The 21,472-nt window shown below is 43.1% G+C and overlaps 1 protein-coding gene across 1 annotated transcript; it reads right to left on the reverse strand.

Moving 5' to 3' along the window:
- Positions 1–1,726: 1,726 nt before the first annotated feature.
- On the reverse strand, positions 1,727–21,454 carry MKRN1 (makorin ring finger protein 1). Its single transcript, XM_068972649.1, has 8 exons — positions 21,255–21,454; positions 15,060–15,188; positions 8,179–8,405; positions 7,473–7,699; positions 5,316–5,530; positions 4,476–4,586; positions 3,781–3,919; positions 1,727–3,427 (listed from the first exon to the last, which is right to left on the reverse strand). Exons 1-8 carry the CDS (start codon positions 21,452–21,454, stop codon positions 3,218–3,220), a joined length of 1,458 nt encoding a protein of 485 aa, XP_068828750.1. The 3' UTR covers positions 1,727–3,217.
- Positions 21,455–21,472: the final 18 nt, after the last annotated feature.

The following is a 21,472-nucleotide window of genomic DNA, read 5'->3' on the forward strand; positions in this document are numbered from 1 at the left end:
TGGCATGGCCAAAAGAAAACACTCACTATAGTTGGTGAGGGAGAAATAGGGAAGCCTGGTATGCTGCAGTCCATGGGGTTGCAAAGGGTCAGATACAAGTTAGCGACTGAACAACAAAAGTCAGTACAAAATCTCATTATTCTAAAAGATACCATGTTTTCATTAGTAATATTTATCAAAGAGTAGGCAAAAAAACAGGTTTGTAACAATTTATTTCCTACTAATATCTGTACACCTGTGTATCAGTTTCAAAAGATCAAATTTATTATGTTTGACTGACTGAACTACCACTTCCTTGGAATATTATCCATCACCTTAGAAAATCGGAGAATGAGGAAAACCATGGGCTGGATCTTAAACGTTTCGCCTGGAGATGACATTGTGTCCCTTCCGTTTGCACTTCCCCAGCCCACGAAAGTTAGACGCTCTTTGCAACCGTACCACGCACCCAGAAAGCAAACTTGATTCCAAGAGCGCAACCAAGGCCACCTACAAATACCTTTGTCGATGGCATCCCTCTTCCCTCCCCCACACCTTCAGCCGTATTTCTCCCAACCTTTTAACAAGCACACAGCAGGCAGGGACAGGGAAGCAACATGAATTAAGAGCTGGCTTATACATAAATTTCCACCCTCTTTTCCACAAAGACACAAAGAAAAGCTGTTTCAGACATCAACCCACCTGAACTCCAGCTATTACCACCACCTGGGTCATGCCCAAGCCATTCTCCCCACATGGACCAACATGCCAACAAGGCAGCTACTGATAAGCCTTTTCCTACTTTTTGGACACCAAAAACCGGAGGTTTAAGTCTCTCTCTTCCCCCCACCAGACCCCCACCACTTCCACCTCACCTCCGAGGCTCTTTAGCATCCCTCTGGGAGTATGTGTGGTCCCCAGCAAGGCCTCATCAGTACGAACTTTGAGTACTTTGTGAAGGGAGCAGCTTCAGCTGAAGATCCACCAGAAGGGAGCTTACAGAAACAGACTCTTCAGTGGATCTCCAGCTATGATCAAGACTACAGTTAAGTTGCCATCACACAATTCCTAGACGGGGAAACATTTTCAAATTGCATGGATTATTAATATAGGCAATACAATTATTTACTCTTAATTATAGATATTAAACGATTTTACAAATAAGCACTGTAAAAGGTTACTTAAGGTCTTCCATGGGAGTGGTGGAAGGGTTTTTATTAATAAAAAAATTCATATAGGGAATCCCCTGGCAGTCCCGTGGTTAGGACTACACACTTTCACTGCTGAAGGTCCAGGTTCAATCCCTGGTTAAGGAACTAGGATCCCGAGAGTGGCAAGATATGGCAAAAAAAGAAAAATTATTAATAGAATTAGGAACAAAAACACCATTATTTGTAGATCTGAAGCAAGTTCAACTACCAGAGGATGGCAGCAGAAACAGACAGTGCCTTTGGTCAACAAAGGAGGCCAAGGGTTAGTCTTGCAAATTCTACAATACAAAACACTCGCACTCACACATTGCAAGCCCACCGTAAGGTTGTCCTCTATCTCGCCAACATTTCTCACTGGCTAGATACTTTAGGAGAGATGTCAACTTTTCTCAATGAAACTGTCCACAGAAATCTGACTCGTGGTTGAACTGATGCAAGAGGCAATGCAAGAAACAAGTAGCACCCTTGACATCTGCACGCTTCAGAATGGCCCATCACACACAACAGGAAGCCAAACCATGGGTTTTAAAAATTGTTTTATTTGGGAAAAGTGCGTCTTACAAAAGGGCAGCTGCAAAATACAGAGACCTCTGCAACAATTACTGTTTTTATCTTTTTTTTAAGTGAAAAGAACGAGTGATATCCGAGGCATCAGAGCAGTAGATGGACACATCCGGGGCACCTCCAAGTTATTTTCAGGAAAGAGCAACAAAACGCAAAGCTAAAATTTCAGATCAAGGAATTCTTCTAACAATTTAACATTATCTTATCTTCTGGATTACCACCCTCTGTTTCCCCTTTTAGTGGAAAAGCCTGACTTACTATACTGTCAACCAATGACTCCATTACAGGAAACGCCTTAGAACGTAGTTTTGAACCTCACTGTCTAGCTGCAAAACTTGGGGATGGAATGAGGCAAATACCCACAAAAAAGGAACACAAAAACCTGACAGAAAACACCTCAAATGAGGACAAAAGTTTGTCAAAGTGCCTCGACTGAGAAGTCTAGGAGATCATACAACATTAAACACAACTCCAGACCCAAGCCCTAGGTTGTGTTAATACATGGCATAACCAGATAGTTTGCACTTCTGTGGCTAAGCCCATTTCTCTATTTATACAGACAGAGCTAGCACTGCTCTATTAACAGCTACCAATAAACTGCTTTGTCCTTTAAGATCTATTTGCCACACGAGGCTGAAACCACTAAACTGAGTTTTTTCGCTAAGGCTACGAATACTGCGTCTATGCAGGGATGGGAAGCTTGTCACGCACTCACACTCATATCCCAAGTCCCTCGGCCTTGGGGAGTCAGCTTCCAACTCTGCATTATTTTCTTCCACTCCCATCTTATATGTGTTCTTTCACAGTTTTTCTGTCACACTAAAGACGGTAAAAATCTCAAATACATTCACACCTGGTTCTGGTTACCCAGTAGTATTATTACTTGTGTGCAATGAAACAAAGAGACCAAAACCACAGGACGAGTGCACAGGGCAGGGGTGACAGGACAGAGACCAGACGGAAAAACACAGATATGCAGATTTCACCAGAAACCAAGTACCCACCTCCCAAGTCTAGAGCAGAAGGAGGCTACTTGCTACAGTTCAGATCCTTCACCCATCACCCCACTGCCTGGACCCCCAAAGCAGGGGCCAGTGCTGATACTCTGAACCCGGGGTCCTCCGAAGTGAGTCCTGGAAATCCAGGTACGCTCCCCTCGAACTGTGTGGATCTGGTGGAAAATCGTGACGCAACAAACCTACACTAACTGTCTGACAGTTGAATTCATGTTACAAAAAAACTAACTTTCAGATTTATTTTTGTAACTTTTTCAAACAGAGAAAACAACATACTCCTTGGGGAAAAGGTGAGGGGTTGAGAAGACAGGCCCTGGGTAAAAATGATTACGACAGCACCTGGAGCTGAAAGGCCTGCCGAGGAGAGCGGCCCGGGCGCGGCCGCCACCCCCGAGGCCCGCTGCCGCCTGAGGCTCGGCAGACCAGTGCACGCACCCCGCCGAGCTGCTATAGATCCAAGTCATAAAAATCTTCCAGCTCATCGTGAAACAAGTCCCACTCGTCTTCAGAGTCTGTCAGGTCGTCGTCCCCACCTGCAGCCAAGAGCATAAGCAACATCTCGCCCAGCTCAAAGGTGACAACCTCCTCTTCGTCGTCAAAAGGGTTGCTGTTCTCTCGTTCCTCGATGAGCTCCCAGAAGTGGTTCCTTCGTTGGGCCTGTAAAAAACAAGGCCGTGATAGGGGTGGCACTGCGGGCAGCGTCTTCTAGGCTGCGGTTTCTAAGGCAAAACGTCCAGCACAGAGGGCATGATGAACCAAGACTTCTGATTTAGGGTTTCGACTCTGACCAACGCCTCCCCGCTGGCTACTCGGCACACCGTTTGGTCTAGAGCCTTAAGCGTTCTAGCTTTTCCTCTCACAGCCCTCCCGGTTTGCTGAGGTTGGTCTCCTTTAATCCTCTAGGCTCTGGCTCCTAGACCTGGGCCTTCACCGTCCCCTGCCCCTATCTGTGCGGGTCTCAGGCTCAGCGTGCGGTATTTCCCCTCCTTTGAAAGAACAGTGAGAGTTACCCGGCATCTGCTTGATGTTCCCACTTTCTGTCTCTGTGGCTCCTCTCTACGGCCATCAGGGTACGCATGCTTGTAAAAACAGTTCCCTCCAAATGGGCAGCTCCCACGGCCTTCATCAAAATACCTGCATGCCTTGTTGCTGGAAAGGAAAATAGCGCAACCCTTACTCACGGTGGATTTCAGGTCTGTATTCGACTATCATCCGGGGTTTCTTTAAAATGGGGAGAGAATAGAACCGGTACGTCTGTTAACAGCCCTCCCCGAGGTGTGTTCTTAAACGTGTGTGCTATCGCATGAAAACAGACTGGAACCAGAAACTGTTCAAGTCGAGCCATTTAACAGCCCTAGAATCGCAGATCCAGCAGAGAAAGAACCTTCGAGAAGGCCCACACACAAGACTACAGTAGGACAACCGTGACACAGACTCGGGATAAGGCAGACCCCATTCCTGGGGCGCTAGCCACACCAGCAGTGCAGGCTTCATTATAACACAGCCCCTGGGCGTGCACCCCAGCGACTGTGTTACAGCAGGATACACACCGGGTAAACGTCATCAGGGGTGACACACCGTACTGGGAAGTAAAAGAAAGGGTAGGAAGGAGGTAGGAGTGTATAATGCAGCACTGTTTCTTTTCAAAGTGAGCCCAAGCGACACGTTGGGATCTTAGCTTGAGAAAAGGCTGCAGTGCTCATACCTCATTGCCTCCTTGTATTTCTGAATGAGTTTCTGCTTCTCTTCTTTCTCCTCCACCCAGTACTCACTTGGAATGACAAAGTTAGATGTGATCCGGCATTCTGGGCAGGACCTGGGAAACAATGAACAGGCTGCAGTGCAAATTCCCCTTTGCAGGCCCACTCTCCTTCAAGGACACACCCCGGTGTGTCACCTCCAGCCTCAAAGACTGAACTGAGAGGCAGATGGGCACTTCCTGCAAGGGTCCCACACCACTGACCATTTCCTTTTTTTGTAAGTTCAACTCAATGGCTAGCCAGTTCATTTAAAAAAATAACTTTAGGTTAAAAAAAAAAACAACAACAAAAAGAAGACATTTCACACAGACTCCTTTTTCTTTCGTTTAAATAAATTTATTTCTTGTAACTTTGCTCTGTTTAGATTATGTACTTTTTGTTCAGTTATGAGAACAATTTTTAAAGGATGGTGGATTATTGGCTAGCTTAATGGATGAATAGGAAAGTGGAAAATGTAAAATGCCAGGAAACATACATTTAGAGCTAGATACGCTTCTTCTCTGAGCCTAAACTGGCTAATCCATTAAACACAATCTCCTCAGAAAAAAGCACGAAGATTCTACTAACTGATACATAGGGTTTTCCTCGTTCAAATAAAAGTAGATATACCAACTAATCTAGAAGCTAGCTGAAATACAAAGAAGAACTCCCAATTAGAAGAATACCCCAGTTTCGAGATAAAATGCATGCATTTAAATGCGGTCCATCTGGCTGAAAGTTGGCACAAGATACTAAATTCTTCCCCAAAATAGAAAGCACAAACGAAGATTGGGGAGGAGTCTCACTTTATGATCTTGCTCTCAAATTGCTTAGCACTCCTCCACTTGCGAATACACTTGAGACAGTAGGTGTGGTTGCAGTTGGAGAGGATCCCGAAGCGGCGCTCGCTGGGGTTGGCTTTCTCGTAGACCACCTCCATGCAGATGCCACACACCATGTCCTTGCTGCGCTGCACCGCGAACGAGAGCTCCATGTCCTTCTCGTGGGCCTCGATGCAGGACTAGAGAGTGGACAGAGAGGAGCAGTCAGGGCATGGAATCATGACAGACCGCAAGGAATGCCTGTTCAGAGTCAAACAGCCAACTGGAAAGAGAACTGTTCCCAATATTGACATCAGAAACGGCTTTGTTTAACCAGGCGGTACAGGTGTGCAGACATCGAGGGACTTCACAATACTGTCAAGTCAAACTCTAAGGACTCAATTTCAAGAACTAAAGATTACCTACTTTTCTCTATCCTGCAACTCAACCCTTGCAGTTACCCACATTACAGGCTGTTTTTCATACTGTTTGTTAGTGTACTCGTTTCTAGATGGAAAATGTAATTAGGATTAACTCTAATTTGCCACCTGTCAGAAAATAAGAATGAAGGAAACGAACATTTATTAGGTGACAATTATGTACCAGGCATGTAAGTTTCACATCCAAAATAAAACAATATTGAGATATATAATTTCATACCATATAATGCATTCACTCAAAGTGTACGATGAAATGGTTTTCAGTACATGCAGAATTATACAAACATCACCTCAGTCTGTCTCCAGACATTTTCATTACCCCAGAGAAACTCCAAATCCACAGTAGTCATTTCCCCTCAACACCCTCAGTTCTAGGCAACGACAAATCTGTGGATATGCTTATTCAGGGCATTTCATAAAAAAGTATGTGGTCGTTTGTGACTGGTTTTGCTCACTTGACTACATTTTCAAGGTTATCTATGTTGTAGAATATATGACTTTCGTTTCTTTTTATTGCTGGGCAACATTCCATCGTATGGAGAGACCAGTTAGTTTTTTCATTTATCAGATGACGGACAGTTTGGTTGTTTCCACTTTGGAGCCATTATGAATAATGCCATGAACACTCACGTACCCATTTCTGTGTGGACATCACATACTTTTTATTTTAAATGAGGTATAATTGACACATTATACTACACATATTTTATTCTATAAAAAACATGCTAGTTATTATACCATGGTTCACCCCCACCCTCACAACCAAATTTATTTTTATTAAACAGACATGATTATGATTAGAAGCAAAACTTCCTCTAATCAGGTTTGCAATACAGTATACTCACAGATACAAATGGGCTTAAAACCATAGTCTGAAACTGTCATACACTACTAATGAAAATGTAAAATGGTACAGTCACTGGGAAAAAGTTGCTCAAAATATCAAGCACAGAGTTACCATATGACCTAGCAACCTTATTTTAAGGTAATTAAAATGTATGTCCACAAAACTTTATACATGAGTGTTCAGGGGATTATTCTTAATGGGCAAAAGGTGAAACAACCCAAATGGAAAAACAAAATGCCACACAGCCATCCAGAGGATTATTACGCAGCCAAGAAAAGGATTAACTGATACACACTAAAACATGAACAAATCCTGAAAACATTGCTACTGTTCTAGCCAGTCACAAAGGGCCACATATGATTCCATTCATAGGAAATCCCCAAAACAAACAAGAAAATCCATGGAGACAGAAAGTAAATGAGTTGTTGCCAGGAGCTGGAGGAAGGGTAGAATAGAGACTAAAGGAGTTAATGAGTATTAAGTCTCTTTTCTGGGGAGAATGAAAATGTCCTAAATTAGAGAATAGTGATCATGGTTAAACAACTATGCAACTGCATTAAAAACCAGTGAAATATGCATTTTAGAAGAGTAGGCTGTATGGAACTTGAATTTCAGAAAAGCTATTGTTCTAAAAAAACAAGGAAAGAAAAGGGAGGAGAAAAAAAAAGCCCATAATCTGAGGTTCTAAAAGCCTAATTCCTGATAAAACAGTCAAGAATGCCAGGAAGGGAAACTCTCCTACTTAAAGAGAACCATTTGATTCACCCAATGTCTCTTTGACATGAGCTGACAATGCTGTGAAAGGGCAAAGACAGTTGTCACACCTGTTAGAGTGCATGCTTCCTTCCGACTTACTTTTATATGCTGTGACCTCTGGGCGGCATCCACGGGATGGAGGACCTGCAACCCGCACATGTCACATGCGTCTCCGTGCAGATACGCGCAGTTCTCCCCGTAGCGGCACTCCCCCACTGCAGCATACGGGCAGAGCTGCTTCTTGGTCTCCACTGCACTTTGCTCCTTCTCCGCGTCTTCCTTGGTCACTGAGCCCTGCAGGGGGGCTTCAGCGGAGGAAGGGGCAGCTGCAAAATGTTTAAGAGGGTGGTAAAGGTCCAAAACGGTTAAGGCAGATACATGAACTAGTCTCGCTAAAGAAGATAAAAAGAACTTAAGAGAAACTCCAAAATAGTCGATTGAAACTAATCCCCCACTCTTGAAAGAAATGAATGTCTTTTGCTACTAATATTTTTAAGATTAGCCTTGTTTAAAATAAAAAAAAAAACTTAAAAAAAAAGTTTTTGAATGTATTTCAACTATACTGATTAAAGGAGATAAAAGTCCATTTTTCAGCACATTCTATATTCGTTACTATTCAAAGTCAAGAAGTTTCTTTTGCTCCATCTGTTTTTGTTTTTTTTTTTTTCTTTTAACGTGACCAAATTTAAGAATATTAAGACTAGGCTAAATATGAAAATTGGAAGCAGGAAAGTTGTGAAAATTCAGCTAATTGATAAAACACTCTCCAGCCTTCTATCTTTTTTTTTTCTTCAAAGATACTCACTCCGGCCACAGTAGGGCTGCCCCGGAACAAACTCGATGGCATTCACCCAGTCTTCTGAACCGGCTCCTACAGTTGGAAAGTTTGAATTTCTTGACTCGGCTTCGCCCATATTCATATCAACAGTCGGTCCAACCGATGAGAGACACGAGGAAGCAGCAAGGGATGACTTTGCAGTTAGATCTGTAGCAGCTGCTTCTTCCTGTTTCAGAGGCTTGCTATGTTCATATCTTAAAAAGAAAAGAAAATTTACCAAGTCAGCCATCACTGTCTAACCAGAAGCCTCTAGAGGGAATATACATTCCCAATCCTGTCCTTGGGTTCTTTTCAAATTACTGTGCCTGTGAATCATGTGGGAAATCGTTAAAAGGCAGAAACCTAATTTCTGAGTCTGGAGTATGGCCCCTAATTTTGCATGTCTCTGACAAGTCCCCACACGATGCCAATGCCACTGGTCCAGGGACCAGTTTGAGTAGCAAGGCCATACAGAGTCAGGGCTTTGCAGGTCAACCCACCAATGTCACAACTCTAAGTCTGTAACTGTAGTTCCAAAGCCGCCATGGCATTATCTATAAACAGCTGTGCGGGACTGTGTTCCAATAAAACTTTGCAAAAACAGGACCCAGTCACAGTACTCTCCTACAAACCATAGTTCGCCCACCCCTGCTGTAGACCATCTATTACCCCTCAAATTCTACTCTCATTAAGAGTTTCAGGAATTGACAATTTATGGTTACCATGGCAGCTCTGCTAAAAAAAGACTATGCAGCCAAAACTGACTGATTAAGCAAAGAAAGGCTGACACTCAAATCCAACAAGTAAAAACGTGGGCCATTTTACCAATACATAAACTAAAATGCTTCCAATATTAGAAACAGTATTTATAAAACATACAATGTGTGTTTCCTTTTCTCCTATATGCACCCACTCACCTACTTTTCTGAACTCTTACCCTGTGCGTTTCCTGATTCCTTGTCACCTGAAAAATTATTATTGAACCTCATCTCCAAATACAGAAAAAAACTAATTTCCCTCAAGAAGCACCTTGCTGCCTGAGAAAATCCTCACAATTCTTGGAATATTTTAGGCTGTGAAATTCACTCAGACACAAGAAATTAATGATGAACGTACTACTGGGTTGGCCAAGTTCATCTCGGTTTTTCCATAACATCTTACAGAAAAACCTGAACCAACTTTTTGGCTAACCCAATCCATAAGCTGTTATAAAGTATAGTATGTATCTAGCGGTTCTCGAAATTAACTCACTGGCAATACTAACCATGGGTCACCTGTGTTACAAGTGTCTGTGTTTACATCTAAAAGATAAAACATTCTAACTAAAGACTGCTCTTTAACATGGCAAACATTTGCTGAGCTGGTTTTTATCATTACGTTATCTCAAACCCTCCTATTTCAACTCTTAAGCATTAGGTAACCTACTGTGAGTATCCTGGTATCAGACACAAAAACCCAGTGCATTTATTCAAGGCTGGAATTATGCAAGCTAAAGATCATGAATATGGTTTTTCACTTGGACAGTCTCACTTCATCATCAAAAACATATTAGAGATGACATGTTAAGCAGTGTTCTAGCTCTAATGTGACTCCAAAGCTGCCCTGTAAAACAGAGCAGCCATTAGCTGCATATAATTATTTACACTTACATTCAAGACTCAGTTCCTTGGTCCTTGGACTAGCTACATTTTCAAGTTTTCAAGTGTTCAGTGGTCACACGTAGCTAGCAGTTCTTTTTTGGGCAGCAGATAGAAAGCATTCATGCTATCATACAAAGTTCTACTGAACAGCATTGCTCTGAGGTTTTAGAGCTTTAGGGAACCTTAGGAATCTAGTCCCCAGTCCTCACATTTTAATTCCTTTCATAGCCTTTAACTTAGAAAAGAACCCAGGTTTTGGAATTAAGATGCCAGCTTCACCAATGAAGACAGCCTTCAGGGCTTTGAGGAAGTTTTAAAGGATTCAGTTCAGTTTAGTTCAGTCGCTCAGTCGTGTCCGACTCTTTGCGACCCCATGAATCGCAGCACACCAGGCCTCCCTGTCCATCACCAACTCCCAGAGATCACTCAGACTCACGTCCATCGAGTCCGTGATGCCATCCAGCCATCTCATCCTCCGTCGTCCCCTTCTCCTGCCCCCAATCCCTCCCAGCATCAGAGTCTTTTCCAATGAGTCAGCTCTTCGCATGAGGTGGCCAAAGTACTGGAGCTTCAGCTTTAGCATCATTCCTTCCAAAGAAATCCCAGGGCTGATCTCCTTCAGAATGGACTGGTTGGATCTCCTTGCAGTCCAAGGGACTCTCAAGAGTCTTCTCCAACACCACAGTTCAAAAGCATTTAAAGGATTAGGTAAAACTAAATGTCAAGATGTGAAAGGGTCTAAGAACTAGTTTCAATGCCTATATTTTAGTTTCTGTTCTTTCTCCCTTGCCATACTCGTTTGAAGAATTTCAGAGTAAATGACTCAAATAGCTACTTAAAAAACAATTAGAATGCTCATCATCATCTATCAAATTGCAAATATGACAAAGTTGGTTTTTTTTAAATATTTATTTGGCTGAGCTGGGTCTTAGCTGCAGCATGTGGGAACTAGTTCCCTAACCAGGGATAGACCCAGGTGCTCCCTGCATTGGGAGTGCAAAGTCTTGGACACTGAACCACTAGCAAGTCCCACTATAAAGTTTTTTGAAAGGAGTGCATTTTGGTTTTAAGTTAAGTTTATCAAGGAATCAACATGGTATAATATTTTTGATAGCATAGAATATTAGCAAGAAGGTTCACATTTGTAAACAGTGCAGAATAGATCTGTATAAAATATACTTCTGAAGTAAAAATTTGTAAGTAAGCACCATGAAAGATAAAGCACAAGAAAGAACTAATAAATTAAGAAAGAAAAAGCAAGACTCCTATTCTGAAAGGAATTTGCTAAAAGCTAATGGTTCAGTGAAGCAGAGATCTCTTCTTAGAATAGGAACTGGCCAACTACTGGCCTCAGGTCAAACCCAACTGGAGCTAGGAATGGTTTTGGCATTTTTAAATGTTGAAAAAAAAGATCATTTCATGACATGAAATTAAATTTCAGTGTCCCAAAATAAAAGTTTCATTGGAACCTAGCCACACTATTAGCTTATGTATTATCTAGGGTTGTTTTTGTGCCACAAGAGACCATATGGGCTGCCTAGCTAAAAATATTAATTCTCCGGCCCCATACTGAAAGTCTGCCAGCCCTGGCTAATCATATCTACTGGATTCCCAGTCATGATAGTGGTTTTGTTAAAACTATTAAATTAATTCTTTAATGAATTATCACAGAATTGCTGATCCTTTTCAGCCAAAGTGTTGAATGGGGGATTAATGCTGAGACAACACTGAAACCAATATTGTGTTTTCCTTTCATATCTTTCAACGAGTACTCTGATACAGTTTCCAGTGAAGGAAGTTTAATTTTTCTTCTACACAAAAGAACAACACTTTTTCATCTTGTTGGCATGCAACACCCACCACCCACCCTTGTGAGGTTTGATATCTGCCTTTTAAGCTTTTAATGTGTAGGATTCAGTAGGTCTACAGTGAAAATGCCTCCAAAGGGGAATTCCCTGGCAGTCCAATGGTTAGGACTCCACGCTTCCACTGCAGGGAGCAAGGGTTCAATCCTTGGTAGGGGACCTAAGATCTCGCATGCTGTGCAGTCAAAACAAACAAAAAACCCTCCAAATGAAACAAGATCTACCATAACCATAGTTGTCAAAGAAGGCAATCCAGTCTGTTTCCCAAGTGGGTGTTTAGGAACAATGACTCGGAGTTCTGTGGAACTTACTAAGGAAGCTAAAGGAAATCAACCGTGATTGGAAGGACTGATGCTGAAGTCCAAGACTTTGGCCACCTGATGTGAACAGCCAACTCAGTGGAAAAGACCCTGATGCAGGGAAAGATGGAAGGCAAAAGGAGAAGGGGGTGGCAGAGGATGAGATGGTTAGACAGCATCACTAACTCTATGGACATGAAATTGAGCAAGCTCCAGAAGATGGCAAAGGACAGGGAGGCCTGGTGTGCTGCAGCTCACGGGCTCCCAGAGTCAGACACGACTGAGACTGAACAGGGATGCTAGATCTTGGACAACAGTCCTGGGCAACAAAGAACTGGCCTCCCTAAGTAACAGGGCCCCGTCACGCAAAACGAATACAGCAACACTTCTGAACTGCTGGAACTAGGGTATCATCTTTCATTTATAAACTACTGCCTTTATGAGGAGTTAAATTATTTCAAATCCCTGGACATTGGTCAGGTTGTATAACAATATCCCTACATAAGAGATATTTCCCCCACTTCCAATATCAAGTTTTTACCTTGCATGTACTAGAGTGTTTATTTCATCTATTAAAATGTTATGTTTCTCAAAAAAAAAAAAAACCCTACATAGTAAGAGTGAAAAGTAGGCTTAATCCCCCAAGTCAATTTTTAACAAGGAAACAGTCTTGGAAGAAGCCCGTAAGACTCCTTCCTTAGCTACTCGATAATCAAGCTCTTAATAATCACTTGTATCAGCCAAACAACTGTCACCAAACTTTCCTCTCAGGCAGACTATCAAGATATAGGTTTCTCTAATTCCTTTTACTTTGTCCTAAGAGCTCTAAAGCCAGCTCAAATCAGGATCATTCTCCCTAAAAGAGAGCTGTATACCCTCACTAAAAAGAAAACTACAATTGTCTCCCACGAGGAAGTCCACTCTAAATACAGGGTTATGCAGAAGACGGGCTTCTATACTGTTGTCCCAAGGAGAATCCAGAATGCTGTTGGGGCTGGCAGAGGTCCCTGAAAAATAAGCTGATTTAACACAAGGGAGTCTAGGATTTAGCTCGGATTTCTCCAGTTTAACCTTATTTCCCAAACATTTCAGCTGTACGGTCCAATCAGAGGGGTACGTCTTCTGAAAGAAGAGGTTCATCTGTTACCAGCCATGCTCATCCAGTCTATAACCCTCTCTCTCTGCTCAGCACCTCAGAGTCCATCTCCACTCTCACCCATGTTCAATTCCTCTCTCTCTATAGGTGATAAGGTCTCTGAACTGACTGCCTAGTTACAAAAGACATATCTGGGTTATTTAGTTTTAGTTTTTTTTGGGGGGGAGGGGAGTGTCATTGTATCATTTTATTCCTCTCCAGCAAAACTGCAAAAATTTAGCAGAGGGCAAAATGACGGACCACATGGAAAGAATCTTTTCCTTTTTCTCTCCTCTTAACTAGATTTCCTAGTAAAAAAGACGTGAGGTAACCTAACATCAATATATCCTGCTCATCAATAATTTCTTAGTCTTCTGAACTCTAAGCATTTGAACCCCATTAGCTGACACAATTCTTTTCTGCTAAAACTGGATATGACATTGTCAAAATATCTTTTCTAGTGATGGTCCTCCCTTCAACAGGTATAGCCCAATTTCCTTCCCCTTGTACAGTGACTCACTTGTAATAAACAGAATATAGTGGAAGTGACAGCCTGCAACTTCTGAGACTAGGTCATAAAAAGGCACTGTTGCTTCGTCCCTGATGTCTCTCTTGAATCACTTACTCTGGGCACAAGTTAATGTGAAGACACTAAAGCAGCCCAAGGGAAATGTCCACCAGGAGAGGAACAAAGATATATGAGTGAACCATCTTCAAAGTGGTCCAGCCTCCATTCAAGACTTGCAGAGGATGGCAGATGCTGGCAGCCCAGCTGAAATCTCTTGAGAGCCTGAGCTAGGACCACTCACCTAGCTAAGCTACTCCCAGATTCCAGACCCTAGCAACCATGAGATAATAAATATTTACTGTTTCCAAGCTGCTAAGTTTCAGGGTAATTTCTTTAACATCAACAGAAAACTGATACTCCTAGGTATTTTGTAAACTAGCTCTACCCAATGGCTAGCAGAACTCAACTGCTGCTGAATCACAATTTGATAAGACTATGGTACCAATTCAATGAAGGATAGAGTACTTAATAGCTGACTTCTCTTACTTCTCCACCATTCTAGGAAGCCAGACACTGCTAAAGCATTTTCCATAATGTCAGCTTATAATTTAGTCTTGCAAGCTCAGGTGGTTTAGGGAAGTTTAGTTGGAATGACAAGCCCTCTGAAGCAGTAACCTAATACTACCCAAATGCCTATGATCCCATTTTCTCTCCATAATTCAGTCTAACAGAGAATGAAACCAGTCCCAACTGGTCAAACATGCACCTTATTCTTGGTCTTGAAGAGGAAATACCATTAACAAACACGCCTTCACCACACCTTATCCCTAGGTTTGCCCAACATGCTCCTCAGGCACTACTTAAACTTAGGACTATATTACAAATGCATTTTGTAAATGTAACAATACATTCTTTCCAAGTGAGAGATCTATCGGAGAGATGAGAGATCTATCAGAATGTGCTAACATTCCTAAGTGAAGTGAAGTTGCTCAGCTGTGTCTGATTCTTTGTGACCCCATGGACTGTAGCCCACCAGGCTCCTCCGTCCATGGAATTCTCCAGGCAAGAATACTGGAGTGGGTTGCCATTTCCTTCTCCAGGGGATCTCCCTGACCCAGGAATCGAACCCAGGTCTCCCGCATTGCAGGCAGACGCTTTAACCTCTGAGCCACCAGGAGGGCCACTTTTTAAAGTACTATTCAGGGAATTCCCTGACAGTCCTGTGGTTAGGACTTAGCGCTTTCACTGTCACGGCCCACACTCAATCCCTGGTCTGAGAACTGAGACCCTACAAGCCACAGAGCAGTACTACTGTAAATCGATTATTTACAAAGTTGTTGGAATTTCATGTTTTACTCTCAGTTTTTTCTCCCAACCTCTCCATCCACCCCGAACAAAACTAAATTGGAAACAAACTCTTACCTGCAGCGGTCTCCATAAATACAGTACCCTCGCTGAAAATACTTGCACACTACACCATATGGACTGTCAGAGAGGTCGTGTGAGTAGCGACAGTTATCTCCTTCCTTACAAACCCCATGCAGGAAATACCTATGAGACAAAGAACCACAAGTTGGATTACAAGCCAGTACTCAATTCATGACTGATACAGTCTTTTTTGTTTTATTATTATTATTGCACTGGGTCTTTGGTACAGTGTGCAGGCTTAGATCTGGCATGAGAGGTCTTATCTTAGTTCACCAACCAGGGATTGAACCTGGGCCCCCTGCATTGGAAGCATGGAGTCTTATCCACTGGCAAGTCCCCATGGCCAATATATTCTACCACTAACACACGAGTACTACCTCTATAAAGTGAAGTGAGTGAAGTGAAGTCGCTCAGTCGTGTCCGACTCTTTGCGACCCCGTGGACTGTAGCCTACCAGGCTCCTCCGTCCATGGGATTCTCCAGGCAAGAATACTAGAGTGGGTTGCCATTTCCTTCTCCAGGGGATTTTCCCGATCCAGGGATCAAACCCAGGTCTCCCGCATTGCAGGCAGACGCTTTAACCTGAGCCACCAGGGAAGCCCATGAGTACTACCTCTATGCTAGTAATGCATTCTTTTATATTCTTTGTACACAAACATGAGAAGTGAACACAAAGAAAGTTGAACGAGACCATATGATCATAAAATTATCTATAATGGTAGCACAGGAAGGCTGCCTGTAGACAGAGGCACCAATTTAGATTTAAACTTTGAGGTCATCCTTAATCTTGTCTCTACAGGTTGTCGGACCACTGCTCTCAATTTACAGTCCTATAGATAGCTTGTTTTCCACTAACTTTAGTCATAATTTTTATTTGCAGCTTTATCTGTAAAAAAAAAAAAAGAAACAATGTAAACTGGAACAGATCAGACTACTGTATATTTCAGTTCTCTGAGAAACCATTTAAATTCTTTAAAAGCCACATGTGAGAACACAAGTAACATTTGTTGCAAACGTATGGGCAAAGGGAAATCACTTTCTGTCCTTCATTCAGCAGACTCTTGTTCCTCTGCCTTACAGGGGAACATGTGTAGCTAACTAGAAATTTCCAAAAGCTGAGTTTGACTCAGTTTCCAAGAAGACTTGGGAATTTGCTTTGTTGTTGTTCTGTCACTAAGTCGTGTCCAGCTCTTTGCGACCCTGTGAACTGCAGCACACCAGGCTCCCCTGTCTTCCACTATCTCCCTCAGTTTGCTCAAATTCACATCCATTGAGTCGGTGATGCCATCTAAACATCTCGTCCTCTGCCATCCCCTTCTTTTGCCTTCCATCTTTCCCGGCATGGAGGTCTTTTCCAATGACTCGGCTCTTCACATCAGGTGGCCAAAGTACTGGAGCTTCAGCTAGAAATGCAACTTTGGACACCTTCCCTTAGACCTACTAAATTGAAAATGGGGCCTGGGCCAAGCAGAAATCTGAAGTAACAAAGCGATCAGGGAAGTGATGAGGGTCTTATTTTCTGCAGGTAACTCTGATAAGTAGAACCCACCCCACCCCCATCCTCCCTCTCATCATCTCACTGACTTGGTCTCTTTCTCTTGAACAGAGTTATGAAGATTTAATTTTGGCAAGTCATAACACATTTATGTGCAGCTGATGTGCACTTTCCATGTGGCTCAGTAGCGAGTGGTAAAGAATCCACTTGCCAACGAAAGAGACACCGTGGATCAGGAAGATACCCTGCCTGGAGCAGACAATGGCAACCCACTCCAATCTCTGTCGGGAAAATCAAATGACAGAGGAGCCTTGTAGGCTACAGTCCAGGGATCACACGAGTCGGAGAAGAGTCAGACAACACAGCTGGTACAGAGTAAGGGAAAGTGCCTAATTCCTAGGTTATCTATAGATGGGAGGTGGAATAGCAGGAAGTACCCCACTTGTCCACTGGATTGAATGACGTATAGAAAAGAGATTCAGTCATATTTACTTAAAGCAGCCTTGAAGAAGGCTGCTTCCAACTGAAAGGTGAAAGGTTCTATTCAGATTACTGGCAAATATATACGTTCTATGTAAAGGCAGAAAGAAAAAAAAATGTAACATCTTGATAGGAAGAGCTGTAATTAGCAAGATCCTGAAGTACCCAAGGGTTTCAGTCCAAAACAAAATGTAAGACTACAGTAGCAGGAAGTCAAATTCTAATTGTAATTAACCTAATTTCAACCGTTTTCAGGCTTAACAATCTAACAAGGTCTGAACTTTTGCACAACTATAGGGCAGCTTTCTGCAAGCTTTGAAGCTGTCTGAGCACCACCTACACAAACCTTAGTTTCCCCTGAGATTTAAAACTTAAAACTAAATTTAAAAATGAGCACGTGTTCAGTAAGTAGCAATTGTATAACGTCTTTGCTGGTATTCATGTTCATCTCCACATCTCTCCTCTGTCCCGGCAGGCAATCACCCCAACAACATTTGTTTCCAAGGTACACACTTAACCAATCAGTTAAGAAAGACTGCGGCAACCAACAGGGAAAGATGACCTGGATGTCATGCCGTAAGATTTGAAGCAACTGGAGTAATTTAGCCAGGAGAAGACAAAGGAGTAACCTCCGGCACTATTCCTGGCAAAGTAAACATATGTGGGAAGTTACATCATAAATCTGATTCAATGTAAGGACAGAGAACTAGAACTATTCAGCAATGGCATAAGCTCCTGAGATCCAGAACTAGCAGCACCAAAGGAACTCAAGCAGACACAAAATCACCTGATACCGTGACATCAACGGAAACTCTAGAATACAAGCCCTAACTAGTTACTGCCAAACACTGAGCATTATTCTACAGGGGCATGTGGTACATACCATCTGGGTTTCTGGTTTGTTTTTCATGCCTTTTTTCTTCTCAGTCTTCACAGTGATATCCCTCCTTGCCAACCCATCTCTAAGTCTAAGAGATTATGACATGATAGTGTAAGTTAAAACAGAAAGAGGAAAAAATGTCAACTCTTCCAAGAATTTCTCCCATTACAAAACCAATCAAGACACAAGACTTTTCTTTTTTAAATGCCACCGCCAAAAGCCATCACCCAAATACATCTTGATGACATTCTCCAGGCTGAGTTTGCCTTTGTTGTTAAAGGCTGGGCCACAGGATTTCTAAGCTTCCTTCCGCCTTGAAGATTCCATGATGCCAACCAGACATTGTCCAACAATAAAGACAAATACAACTGACTAGAATCCCTGACTGCTGTACCTCTTGGAAACCTAAGCACTTTTACCAAGATACATACAAGAAACCTCAACAGCTTATGTGGGTACAAGAGAACCAAACAAGACCCTCAAAGTACTTATAGGTAGGCATCTGGGATTGTTAATAGAAATTACAGAATATTAAGTAAGTTGGCAGTTAATCACTTAATCTGCTGTGACATTTCTTACTTTGTTACTTAATTCTTGACAAGTACATGTACCCTGGGCTTCCCTATTTCTCAAACCAGACTGTAAATTCCTGGTGTTTAAGAACCAGAGTTTATTCTGCCTTTTATCTTCTAAAGGACCTGTACACATAATATTTAGCAGTGTCTAAATTCAAAATTACAACTTGCAAGTTACAATTTCATTGTTTCAATCCCCCACATTCAGGAAAACTAGAAGCAATAGCATTTCTATTTTACAGAATTCCTCTAATAAAATTTATCAGAACAGCCTGGTGGGGGCAGCATAACACAGTTCTTTGGGAAAACTATATCTAGGTTTTTAAGCTGTGAAATTCACACAATGAGATAGAATTTTTAAGAGAAATATTTAGAAAAGACTAACCAACAAGAAAATACAGAGGATTCTGAGCAATTAAAAACAAATTTCCAACATCCAAACAACTTCTAAGAATTATACCCTTGAAGAAAATAGCCCTAGTCAAATTCCTAGATACAAGGGGAAAAGAGGCTCAAACTAGAACACAGCACTACCTTGAATTCTCTTCAAAGGACAGTTTACTATCAAACACAAAGCAAATATTTATAATACAGTGCATTCCTGCCTTTCCTTCAACATCTAGCTCTGTGTCTACCATTGTAAGCACAAATACTTATTTATAGAGTAACTGAATGAGGTTAGTCCCAGAAAGATATACATACCAGACACTGAATAAAGCCCTATAGATAAAATGATAATATAGGGACCCTGTTCTCAAAAAGCTCAAAGTTTACAATAAATGAATGAATATATATCTGGTATTCCCCTAGACAAAGCAGAAATATTTTTAATAGATCATGTTAGTACTTAAAACAAACTGAAAGTAATGTCAAGTATTAAAACCCAAGACTAATCAATTAGTCTGTACTTTTTTTTACTGGATAACAGTCTCAAGTAAAAGTTATAGCTTGCTTTATATGAAAAACAACAATAGCGTGTCTAACTAACCCTGTATCTGACAAATATATTAATCTATTAGGGTTCATGTGCAAGAAACTCACGCTGGTCCTGGAGTGATCTAGAATATTCCAGAAACTCAAAGATCTAAAGGTAGGCAAAGAGGAGTTGATTAGTCTAGTGAGCTGTTTTGAATTCTAATGACACTGATAAGGAACTAGAAAAGGGGAAGTAGATCAGGGAAAAGTTTCTAACAGAGAGGGAAGTAAAGCGCAGAAGTGACAATGCATTCTCTGCAGACACGAGTTGAGCTCACACAGACACAACAGGATAATATGAGACAAGTAACATAAAGTAATGTCAAGCTAGTGATGGGTATTCAAAGCCAAACAACAACTGAGATTAGAGTCGGCGTGTATTGATAAAATTCAGGCACTGCATGGAGTTCTTAAAGAATCCACATATCGATTATTCACAGTGCATGCAGACAGATTGGAACTGCAGGGTAAAAGGCTAGAAAATTCAAGAATATAAAGGTTACACTAGTTTATTTTAAAAGATTCAGCTAGCACATATAAATCAATTGCAGCACTGCAGAGAAAACAAATAACAGACTCAAAGATCTGGTTCCATGAATAGAAATTTTTAAATTCTCATTCTTTGGGATACTGCACAAGTATTCTCAGATCTACAGATAACTGAAAAAAGCTACCTAAAACAGCTTTTATGCTTTCTCTATCCCGTTATTGAAAATAATTAAGCTTACCATTCATGTCTTACATTTATCATATTAAGCACTGAGAACGCTTCACCCCTGTTAATACCAGGACAGTGAGTTCTGTATATTAAAAATATTTTAAAGTATTGATATCTGGATATAAACTACCCCACCTAGGTGAATAACGGCGTTTCAACTGATTTTTTCAACCGACAGAAAAACAAAAGCTTCTAGTCGCTTACTGATCACTTAAGAAAAAAACTCAAGTACGACATCCAATTAAATGCCCTTATCTTAGACGCACAGCCACACGTCCGCATAACCGTCCTCTACTAATCACTTATTTTTTCAAATATGTTCATCTGACATCCCAAACCCAAAACAAAATCCTGCGGAGCGACGAGCTCCCGGACTCCCTTAAGACGCGTGGACTTGAAAACAAGACACCTTCTAGCCGGGGGGGAACGGGAATGCCAGTTCGTAACACCTACGGCGGAGGAGAAGACCCCCCGGGCCGGCACTCGGTTCGGAGACAAAGCTCAGAACCGCGCAGCCCGGTAACACACAAGAGTAGAAATCACAAAAGCTCCCCGCTCCGGGCGGGGCCCGAGAGACCCGGGAAGACGTTACAAACGGATGACACGGCTGCGGGGCCGGCGGCCGGGCCCCTCTTCTCGCCCGCGGGCCCGCGGCGGCGCTCATCGGCCCGGCAGGACTGCGGGGAGGCGGGCTCCGGGCCACACCGCCAAACCCCCTTTTGGAACCGGCGAGCTCGCAGGCCGGGGGTTGGGGTGGGGGGATCGGCGACAATAAAAGGGAGGAGGAGTCAGCCCACCTCTCTCCCCGCGCGCGCCGCGCCGCTCGGCCCGGTGCGGGCAGGCGGCGGGCAGTGCGGCGGCTCCGCAGCGGGGCCGCGCGCCCGGGCCTCGGCCGCCGGCGGGGGTTGACGCAGCGCGGCGACCGCGGGGACCGCAACGCCGGCTCGGCTCCCACCTCTGCCCGCCCCCGCCCCCGCCCGGCCGCCCGGCCGCCCGGCCGCCCGCCCCCTTCCTCCGCGGTCTCGGTCCCCTCCCCGCGCCCGGCGCCGGCCGCTCTGCGTCTCACCTGCAGGTGACCTGCTTAGTCCAGCCGCCGCCGCCGCCGCCGCCGCCGCCGCCGTCGCTGCCGCCTCCCCCGCCCCCCGCCCCCGGGGACAGCGAGGTGACTGCGGGGATAGGGGTGGGGGAGGCCGCTGCCGCCGCCGCCGCTGCCGCTCCTGCTCCTGATGGTGTGGCTGTTGTTCCGGGAGCTGCAGCCTCCGCCATTACTGTTTATCCCACACA

Source organism: Capricornis sumatraensis, chromosome 5, assembly GCF_032405125.1.
Source record: "Capricornis sumatraensis isolate serow.1 chromosome 5, serow.2, whole genome shotgun sequence".
Taxonomy (NCBI): domain Eukaryota; kingdom Metazoa; phylum Chordata; class Mammalia; order Artiodactyla; family Bovidae; genus Capricornis; species Capricornis sumatraensis.